The 11,236-nt window shown below is 52.0% G+C and overlaps 1 protein-coding gene across 1 annotated transcript; it reads left to right on the top strand.

The window, feature by feature from the left end:
* Positions 1 to 2,694: 2,694 nt before the first annotated feature.
* Positions 2,695 to 10,491, top strand: dnajb5 (DnaJ heat shock protein family (Hsp40) member B5). The gene is made up of 4 exons (XM_067228041.1): positions 2,695 to 2,770; positions 3,899 to 4,157; positions 5,674 to 6,350; positions 10,258 to 10,491. The coding sequence occupies exons 2-4, from the start codon at positions 3,947 to 3,949 to the stop codon at positions 10,489 to 10,491; spliced, it is 1,122 nt and encodes a 373-aa protein (XP_067084142.1). The 5' UTR covers positions 2,695 to 2,770; positions 3,899 to 3,946.
* The last annotated feature ends 745 nt before the right edge of the window (positions 10,492 to 11,236 follow it).

Here is an 11,236-nt window from a genome sequence, read left to right as displayed (position 1 = left end):
CTAACACACACAAATACACACACTTTTAACACACGCACTAATACTGTTCCTCTCCTCAGACAGCCTACACACACATAAGAATATCTTTCAGACAGCCCACACTTACAAACACACACTCACACACACACACTCACACCCACAGGAAGTTCCAGACCAGACAGAATGTGCTTTAAGGACACAGTTTTGTCTAGGAGATCCTGGTGTTGTCATGGAAACGGACATTCGGGGCCCTACAGCTATGCCCAGAGTGTTTCTGTTCACAGACACACACAGACACTGACACAGACACACACACAGACAAACACACAAACACACTCCAACATAGACCCTGCTAATGGGGCTTGTACTGAGAGCTCGGTCTGTAGCCTTTCTCACTGTCACCCCCAAACAGCTGCTTTTGCCATCGCCACTCTGGATGTTTCACACTCAGCACAGTGGGAGTGCTTTACATGAAGTGTGTGCGTGTGTGTGTGAAAGAGAGAAAGAGCATGATGTGGACGGTATATCGGTGTCTGTCCCACAAGGTGCTTATCAGAATGATGTGTGTGTACCCTGTGAGAGAATACATTTGTGAACGGGATAAACATCTCAAGTGTCTTGTGTTTCCTTCGTTGAGGAGCCCAGTTAACATTCATAACTACATTATGACAAGATACTGCCGTTATCAGATGAACATCCTCGCGTGTCCCGGTCAAGCTGCTACCGGTCTACTGCTGCTCCCCTCTCTCTCTCTCTCTCTCTCGCTCTCTCTCTCTCTCTCTCTCTTGTTCTCCTCCTCCGTCTTGCCTCTCTCTCTTTCCACCTCACTGTCTCACGCTTTTTCGGGCCTCCGTTCCCTCCTTCCCGGCCTCCTACCTTCCTGTCGGAGGTATGCGTCGGGACGACCAATAGGAGACCGAGCTGACGCCACCGTCGACCTCCGACCCGTTATCTCCTGACGGCACCTTCCTGTGTTTGGGGGTTTACCGAGTTTGTGTGTGTGTGTGTGTGTGTGTTGGGGGGAGGGGGGGGGTCTGTGTTTAAGCAGGAGTTCTTTGAAGTCAGACACACTCCTCTCCCTTGAGTCACCCACTTCTGTCACACCTCCTCATAACCCCGGGAGAGAGGGATGACTCAGCCCAGCCTGGCTCTCCCTGCATGTTCTCTCTCTCTCTTTCCCTTTCTCCATCGTGCTCTCTCTCCCTTTTCTCCATCTCTCTCCCATTCTCTCTCTTCCTCTCTCTTCATCACCTGTCTGTCTTTCTTTCTCTGTCGCTCTGTCTCTTTCCCTCTGTCTGGTCTCTCTACGTGTCTCTCTCTCTCCATCTGTATCTACAGCTCAGACAGAGGCAGTGCTTCTATGGTTTTGTCTCCCACTCACATCCTGAGTGCACATGGCTTTCATGGAGTCATCCTTTCAGCTCTCCATGGTCTTTTTCACCCGAGTCAACATGTGCGTCTGTGAGTGCGTGCGTCTGTGTGTGTGTTTGTCTGCGTGTGTGTCTGTGTGCGTGTGTGTGTGTGTACGAACTGAGAGATAGTTCTGGACTCTGAGTGCAAACCATCACAATCACATGACTCTACACTGTTGACACCACACGTCTGGCCTGAGTAGCATCCAGGTACACACACACACACACACACACACAGGCACACCCACACAGCCTCTGGCACCATCCATGGGCATTCTGGTGACAGTTCTCTGCTGAAGAAAAACATAGACCCAGAACTCTCTCTTTCTCTGTCCCTCTCCCTCACACTATCTCTCTCTCTCTGTTTCTCTCATTCTCTCACTCTCTCCCTCCTCTCTCTCTCTCTCCCACACTCCCTCTCCGTCTAACACACACATAAACCCACATGAAAAGGGCAGCCTATCCAAATGTCTTTGTTTTTCATTCTTTCTGCCTGGACAGCGACAGATGGGGCCCCCAGCGTGTTCTTAGACAGAGCCCACCTAGGAATGATCTCACATCAATCTGCCATGAACGAAGCAGTGACTGTAGCTGCTGAATAGCGGAATTTGTCGATACACTCTTGGTCTGCTGCATTAACAGAGGTTATTATCTTCGATCGCGATATATTGAGATTTATCTTGAGTGGTCCGACATTAACCTGGACGGTTGTGCTCTCATGTGTCAGCAAGTGTAAAATCTCGGTGTTGGGCGAAGTTTTCATACCGGTAGGCGGGTCATAACCACTGAGTGCGTGACAAGCGGAGTTCACCGTTAAACTGTTGCGGGGTTGCTCTGTGAAACACCGACTTCCATCCACGGACAAGCGGAATAGGTAAGGAGCTTCCTAAACGTCTATTAGGCTATTTGGTGTGGAATAGAGCTACTGTGATCGATGGTCTCCGATCCTGTCTGGGCTGGTATTTACGGAACGCATATGCTACATTGTGGGGTAGATATATAATGTATATTTTGGTTAGCCTATTGCACGGTTGAGTAGCCTATATGTCAGACCTACATTCGAAGTTATGGCAGTTTTTATTAGCGTATTGCTGAGGAGAGACGAGGAAGTCAGAGAGACTAATCGGAGTCTTTTATTGGCGCATACGTGCGTCCAGTTGTATTAGTTACCGAGTCAACGTCAGGACCCCTCTCAGTTCAGTCACCGGTTATTTCGGAACGCCGGTTCGCGTGACGTCACCTCATAAAGAATCCAGTCTGGCTCAACGGGCAGCAGGGAGATAAGGAGGGAGGGAAAGAGGGAGAGGGGGAGAAGGAGAACGGTTGTGCCATGCTCATCTGATCGAGCAGTATTAGGCTACATCTGAAAACTATCACTGGTAAGAAACCGTTTTATTTAGCTCTTATCTTACGTTTTCGGGATTCCGTCTGCCGATACGGTTGTCACTGATCAGAGACGATTTTACCGCTGATTGAACGATTCACCGCTGTTATAACCTAATTTGGACACCGCGTCTCGGGAGCGGTGGTGCTGTGAGACTCGAGCGCGTTCGGACACCCGGCGCGCGTCTCTTTGTCTCTCTGTCTTCATTTAAAAGGCAGGCTTCCGCCTGATTTGTTAACTGTTTGTATTACAGTTGCCTATATTATTGTATTCCTGGAGCTAGTCATGCCATGTCAAGCCCACATTTCGCCGTGGGCAAAGGAGCGCGTTGGTAACTGGTGAGTGTCACCTGTGCCTTTTCAACAGCATTGCGGTTTTCCATCATCTAAGCAGCCTCCAGCATCTCATAGCAACGCCTACAGGAAACTATGCCTTTCGACCACAGACCCCCCTTTCCGACCACATAGGCCTACCACCCTATTCTGCGACGGTACTAATACCCATCTGGAATTATAGTCCATTCAGGATCCTTGTCATATACTGTAAATGTGATAATTAAACTGACATGGACAGGGATGTAGCCTATTATAATTATATCGCTAGCCCATGTTGGTGGTGGTTCTTAACCCGTCAGACGGGGATTCCATCACTTGGAGATTCTACTACACTGCCATGGCAACAAAACGACTACGACATTCCCATAGCAACACCTAGAGAAAAGAGTTACTACACTGACAGAGATGCGGGGGGTGGGAATGCATAAAGCTCTGTTAGAGTGTGTGTGTGTGTTAAGTGCTTTGGAATAAGGGTGCACTATATTGAATGATTGTCAGGAATCAAATTGTAAATCATTTAAGTAATGTAAGGACACCTACAGGTGTAACAGCCTGACGGAGGTACTGATTGACTGATGCTTTTCCACAGGGATGTTTTATTGAACTACCTGACTGACTGTCTTACTGACTGACTGACTGAACCAACACTTGTATCCACCTCTCCCTCCTTGTCAGAGAGGTGTGTATGTGTCTAGGGGAGAGATATGGAATTGTAGCCATGGGGAGGGAATATTAGACTCTAACTCCTCCTGTCTCTCCCCCCCCCTCCACCACCACCACCCCTCCAGTGAGGAGGTCGTGTCTGGGGCTGCCGGTCCCAGAGAGAGTGCTCCGCCATGGGGAAGGATTACTACAAGACCCTGGGCATCCCCAAGGGCTCCAACGAGGAGGAGATCAAGAAGGCATACCGCCGCATGGCCCTGAGGTTCCACCCGGACAAGAACACGGACGCCAACGCCGAGGACAAGTTCAAGGAGGTCGCCGAGGCCTACGAAGTCCTCAGCGACCCCAAGAAGAGGGTCATCTACGACCAGCTGGGGGAGGAAGGTGAGCGTCTGGATTAAAAATGTCCCTGTCGCAGACACTGGTGTGTTCCTAACTCTCTGAGTGGGTGTGAACTCCTGGGAGTCAGGTGGCTGAGTGGTTAGGGAATCGGGCTAGTAATCAGAAGGTTGCCGGTTCAATTCCTGGCCGGGAAAAATGACATTGAGTCTTTGGGAAAGGCACCCTACTTGCCTCGGGGGGTATGTCCCTGTACTTACTGTAAGTCGCTTTGGATAAGAGCGTCTGCTAAATGACTAAATGTAACTCCACATTAATTCCCCCGACTAAGGCAGAAGAGGCAGACAGTATGTTCAGACCTGTTTTATAGTCCTGATCAGACACAGGGACCAAGGACTGGGCTGTTTAGATGAGCAAAACACCTAGAACAGTTAGTTCACTTAGCCTTCTAGGAACACTTAGTACAGCTAGCAACACTTAGCACAGCTAGCAACACTTATAACAGCTAGCAACACCAAAATACTGCATCTCAGTCTCTGAGTCACTTTCTAATACCACACTGACAGGCCACTTTCCTCAGTTGGAAGTGTGATTATAAAAGCTGTGTGTAGTTGTGTGTGTGTGGGGGTGCAACTTTTCAAAGACTATGTTGGGAGTGTTCATGTTGCTTACACAGAGCAGATATCACTCCTTGTTAAGCCACACTTATGTCTCTGTTTTGCTTTGTGTGTGTCTGTGTGTCTGTGAGTGAGTGTGTGTTAGTGAGCGAGTGACATTATTAAGCACTTATTAGTGTGCGCATATGTGAGTGTCATTCTGTTTGACCAGCTTTTTCCAGATTGCATTTCCGAGTCTCAGACAGGCAAAAATCCATGTGCTGGCGGAGATATGAATAGAAGTGAGGTGGTGTGTGTGTTGGTGTGTGTGTGGGGGAGGGGGGGGGGCTGAACTGTAGAGTTTATCAGTTTGGTTTACAGCAGATCCTGTGGGAGGTCTCTCACCCACATGGTCTCCCTTGTCACCGACAGTTATGCTACACGCTTCTCTCAGTCTAACAGTCTGAAATTACCTGGGATGAAAATGTATTTGTTTAGCAGACGCTTTTAACCAAGGCTATACAAAGAACAGGGCGGGATTTAAACCTGAGATCTCTTGACCTGCAGTCAAATACTCGAACCATTAAGCTAAACCTTCATCTGAAAGCTAGGTTCACCGTTGCCAGGAGATAGATGTGGCATTGTTCCTGTGTGGTGTTCAGCACAGTGTCTGGTTGAACAGTAGGCTAATGTCTGTGTTCGCCAGATAATTCATAATAATCATTGACGCATTCATTGTTCTTTTCTTTTACCTGAGGTCATCCATCCCAGTGCTATTAAAAGTGTGTGTGGGCTTGTTTGTGTTAGGGAAACACAAGAGGTTCATGTGTGTGTCTTTGTCTTCAATGTCCATGTGTAGGCCACAAGTATGTGTTGGTCCTCATCTGTGTGTACATGCAGCCCTCTTTCTTATGTGTGTGTGTGTGTGAGTTCCACTGCCTCACATCACCCCCTCTCCCCCGCAGGTCTAAAGACAGGCGGTAGTGGCTCGTCCGGTGGCCCCGGGAGCTCCTCCTACCACTACACCTTCCACGGCGACCCCCACGCCACCTTCGCCTCCTTCTTCGGCGGCTCCAACCCCTTCGACATGTTCTTCGGCTCCAACCGCAACCACAACCGCTCCAACGGCTTCTCCTTCCACGACCACAACCACCACGACCAGGAGGCGGACCAGGACATGGAGGACGAGGACCCCTTCGCCCAGTTCGGACGCTTCGGCTTCCCGCCCGGCATGAACGGCTTCCCCGGGGGAGGCGGCGGCGGAGGAGGGGGCGGGCGGAGGAAGGGGGCGCCGTCGGAGCGCCTGGGAGGGGGCCGCAGCCGGCAGCAGGACCCCCCCGTGGTCCACGAGCTGAAGGTCTCCCTGGAGGAGATCTTCCACGGCTGCACCAAGAGGATGAAGATCACCCGGCGCCGGCTGAATCCGGACGGCAGGGGCATGAGGACCGAGGACAAGATCCTCAACATCGTCATCAAGAGGGGCTGGAAGGAGGGGACCAAGATCACCTTCCCCAAGGAGGGCGACGAGACGCCCGAGAACATTCCGGCAGACATTGCCTTCGTGCTGAAGGACAAGGGCCACGCCCACTTTAGGAGGGACGGCTCGAACCTCATCTACATCTGCAAGATCAACCTGAAGGAGGTAGGGGCGTCCGCTCTTTATCTCTCCCAGTCTCTCTCTCTCTCTCTCTCTCTCTCTCTCTCTCTCTCTCTCTCTCTCTCTCTCTCTCTCTCTCTGTCTCTCTCTACCCATCTCTACCTCTTTCTCTCACCCTCTCTCTCTCCCCTCTAACCTTTCCTCTCTCCCTCTTTCCCTCCCTCCTACCTTTTTTCTGTACCTCTCTCTCTCCCCATTGCTCCCTTCTTGTGCACTCTCTCACTTTCCCTCTCTCTCCCTCCTCTCTCGTTCACTCTCTCTTTCACTCTCCCCTTCACTCTCTGTCTCCATCTCTCTCTCTCCATCTCTCTCTCTCCCTCTCTGGTAAACCTGGTGAACTAGCTCCAGGGCAGCAGTGTTGTGTGCTGGTGTTTGAGGCAGGTCTGTGGGAGGGGGCTGGTCGCCGTGGGCCAGCTGGGCACTGCGTCTCTGTCACCGCCGTGTGAGCGGCCCGGCGGGAATTTGGTGTCCCTGTGTGACCGCTGAGCCTCCACTGGCCAATATAGCACGATAGATCATCCGGCCAGGTCTCACACACACACACAGTCTCATGTATACACATAGGCATGGTTTCATATGCACACACATACACACACACTCTCGTTCAAGCCTGTTTCGCTGTCTCATGCCTGCTTAGACGTTAGGCAATATGATGAAGCTGACTACCAATATTGCTTTGCATCTTCTACACTTCTCTCACTCAGCCCGACTAGGAAACACGCAAACATACACACACACACACACACTCAAAGCTGAATTGTTGTATGAGGGTGGCAATGGCCAGGGCAGCTATCAGTGTGACAAGCAAGACATTTAATTAGCCGTTCCTACACAAGCACCCGGCTCAGACCCGCCTGTGAAATTAAACAGTCTGTAATAAGCTTTAATCACTGCCATTCAGCCTGCTCTATTGATAGACTGGGCGACAAACAGGACCCTGGAGGTTAGGGTGAGTCTGGAAGTGTCCGTGACACTGGAGTACATCCTAAACACATAGACCCTCAGGATGCCTTTCCAGCCTTCTTCTCCTTCTTTGTCTCCCCTTTCTTCTTCTTCTTCTTCTTCCTGTGTAGTTAACGTGTTTGTCTTCCTACTCCCCTCCAACGGCTGGCTGTTGTGTGTCCCTCTGTGCTGTTGTTCTGCTACTCGGCCGCTTCTCTCATGAACAAATTGGCACATGGCTGCCTCCGCTCGGAGGTTTATATAAGAGCTATATCTGGAGACAGCAGCCCAGTCAGGGGGAATCAGACAAGACAGTTAGGGGGGGGGCAGCTGAATCCTCTCAGACAATGCCCCAAGAAGGAGCGAGGCTCGGGGAAGGAGCGGAGGTGGAGGAAGGAGAGAGGAGGAACGGGGAGGAACGGAGAGGGGGGGAGAAGGATGGTGTGGAGGGGGTGTGGAGGAAGTGGGTCATCTGAAGCAGTCTCCAAAGCAAATAAGAGCTGTGTTTCCAGGAGCTGTGGAAAGGTGGGATTACTCAGAGGTGGGTCTGTAAACAGAGCTGACATCACGTAAAGGCTACACGGATGGCTCCTGTCCTCCTCCTCTCCTCCTTCTCTCCTCTCCTCTCTTCCTTCTCTCCTCTCCTTCTCCTCCTCCTCCTCTCCTCTCTGGTCCTCTCCTCCTCCTCCTGTCCTCTTCCTGCTCTCCTGTCTTTTCCTCTCATCCTCCTCTCCTCCTCCTCTCCTCTTTGCAGTGATGACACAACCAATGTCACATGCAGCTACGTCAACAACCTTAAAACAAAGCCCCTGTGCTCTGCCAGCTAGATTAACAAAGACCAGACCATCTATCGAGCTTCCTCATGATGTTGTTGTCAACTGAAGCTGCAGAGTCACAGTACACAGGACGCCCAGCCAAGCACAGCCCAGCCACAGATAGCAGGCTAACGCTAGCTGGAGAGCTCTCAGAGGCAGAGCAGTTAGCAGGCTAACACTAGCTGGAGAGCTCTCAGAGGCAGAGCAGTTAGCAGGCTAACGCTAGCTGGAGAGATCTCAGAGACAGAGCAGTTATCAGGCTAACGCTAGCTGGAGAGATCTCAAAGGCAGAGCAGTTAGCAGACTAACGCTAGCTGGAGAGCTCTCAGCCAGGGACAGCAATCTGTCATCTGACATCACAGGGGCATTGGTTCCTTTGTCTTTATCTGTCTGCCCAGAAACGCACATGTCCAGCATGGCAGAATATGCAGACTTCTGGCCTTAGCAGGAAGCAGACATCCCAAGTCTCCTGGAAGTTTCTGATTGGTCTGTCTTTGTTCTACTAACCTATCAGTTTTTTCTGTAGGCAGGCTTTACAGTCGGCCGGGTGGGCAGTAACCTCCCTGAATTGTTTTTTGCAGGTTGAGATGTTTGAGAAGGGTTGACTGGACCAGCTGAGGGGAGACTAATGGAGAGGGTTACATATCCTCCTGTGTGGCTGTGTGTGTGTGCGGATGGCTGTGTGTGTGTGTGTGTGTGGGTGTGTGTGTTAGTCTGGACATTTTTTTAGCTTTCTTGTCTGAGCTGAGGCTTATATAATCAGACTGTGGCCTGGGTCAGCTGGGTATGTGTCTCCTCGCTGGCATGGCAACCAGTCTGTGTCCTTGTCAGGGTTTTGGCCCGGGTCAGGGCCAGGGTCTGGGGTGGTCAGGGGTCAATGTGTGGACCAGGCGTCTATAACCGCTCACAACCCATGGTTAACCCACGGTGCTTAGAGAGTCCAGTGATGCCGTTGTCAGTAGTACTGTTGTTCTCTTCAGTTCAGAGAGGCAGCTGCTGTGTCTGCCCCCCCCTCCCCCCATGCTCATCCTCACACCCGGTTGTAACAAGCCCCCCCCCCCCCCCCAGACCACAGCAGCCCAGGAGAGTGACCCCCAGCCCCCCCCCCCCCCCCCCCCCCCCAGCCCCACTGTGGTTATTCTGGTCCTACACAAGCAGAGCGAGGAGAGACTGGGGTGTTTTGAGCCGTGTGTGGTTGCTGTCATTCCAGGACATGTGGACAGATTTTCCTCACGACACACGTTCAGACAGGAAGTTGGAGTTCTGGAGAAGGGCTAGGATCTGCAGCAGTGTTGGAAGGCTTTATTTCTTTAGGTCATGAAACAGGCCCACTCATCCTCAAACTCTCTTTCTTTCTCCTCTTATCCTGGCCCTGGCAATGAGTAGACAAAGCTGTGTGTGTGTGTGTGTGTGTGTGTGTGTGTGCATGTGTGTGTGTTCCACCTCCTGTCCCAGCCCATCTGACAAACCCTCCAACTATTTACGAGCTCAGCTGATTCCTGTCTTACTTCATTAGCTCTGGAAATGAGACCACATCTAAAATTAGTCTTCTGTGGACCCCACCACCCTCTGCTACGGCGCGCACACACACACACACAAACACACACTCTCAACCACCCCCTGCTAAGACTCACACAAACACACATGCCTACAACAAACACACACACACACAAACAGACCGGAGTTTCCAAAATGAGTTTCATTGAAATGGGGGAGAGAACAGCTCGCTGCCCTGTTCATCTGAAGTCATGTTCTCAGAATGTTCCCAGACGGTTGGAGGTTTAAATAGCCCCTAATAGTTATTCTGTCCTGTTCTGCTTGCTTGTCAACATAGTATTGGGAAATAACAGACCAAAGCAGCAGTCAGGAACTGTGCTTGGTGAAGGTAGAGTGAGTGGATAGTTAAGAGCCGTGGATCACCAGGCACTGGTGTAGATCTTTATACTCTGGTGTATTCACAGATACAGACTCACAATAAGTCACCATGATTCTTCTTGTATTGCGTCTTTGAAATCCAGTCTGAGATGTTGATTTTGTCTCCTCCCCTCTCCTCTCCTCCTCCTCTCCTCTCCTCTCCTCCTCTGCTCTCCTCTCCTCCTCCTCCTCCTCCTCTCCTCTCCTCTCCTCCTCCTCAGGCTCTGTGTGGCTGCACGGTCAACATTCCGACGCTGGACAACCGTGTCATCCCGCTGCCCTGTCACGACATCATCAAGCCGGGTACGGTGAAGCGTCTGCGAGGGGAGGGGCTTCCGTTTCCCAAGAGCCCGTCGCAGCGCGGCGACCTCGTGGTGGAGTTCTCCGTCCGCTTCCCCGACCGCATCCCGCCACAGTCCCGGGAGATCATCAGACAGCACCTGCCCCAGTCGTAGGGGGCCGTCGGACGTTAGGGGCCCCCGACTCCCACCCCCCCCCCCCCCCCGCCCCCCTCACACGCACACACCACACGCACCACACGCACCCCACACACAGCCCTCCCCGACCCCTCTCCACCCCTCTCCCGGGCGGTTAGACAGCACTCTGTCGATACCGCCACCCTCGTCCACCAGCATCCTCCTTCACCCCTTTCCCCCCCTGTCCTCCCGACAAACCACCACCCTCCCCCTCCCCTCCCCTCCCCCCGTGGGGACTGCTCACAGGAGACTGAAGTGCCGAGAGAAACTGACCTGACGTTTTTGTTGTTTTTCTTCCCCCCTCATCTTTTCTTTTGTTTGTGTGTTCAGGACTGTGTTTGTATCCTGTGTCGCTCTGCTCCAGCGTGAGCTTGACCTTCCCCCGACGCTCCTTTCATCAAAGGGTTTCATAAATCCTCCTGCCACCAATTACTCCCCCCCCCCCCCCCCCAACTTCCCCCGTTCTGCTTCGTCCTCATTGGACGAAGGGGATGACTCACACATGATTCCCGTCTCCGCCTCCTCCGGCTGAGCCAGCGTCCGTGCGCCCTGTCTGACTAACCGCCATCAGTCACGCCCCCAGAGGTCATGTGACCCAGGTGGTCACCGCTCATCTTCTCCCCACATGGTTTGGAGCTTCGAGGACTGTATTCTACGAAGGTGCCCATGCCTGGTCAGATGATGTGAGGTATACAGTAAACACACAACATGACTCTCTGTCTGA

Source organism: Osmerus mordax, chromosome 24, assembly GCF_038355195.1.
Source record: "Osmerus mordax isolate fOsmMor3 chromosome 24, fOsmMor3.pri, whole genome shotgun sequence".
In the NCBI taxonomy this organism is placed as follows: Eukaryota; Metazoa; Chordata; class Actinopteri; order Osmeriformes; family Osmeridae; genus Osmerus; species Osmerus mordax.
The sequence above is the reverse complement of the archived record's forward strand: the minus strand, read 5'-3'. Positions and strand labels throughout refer to the sequence as shown.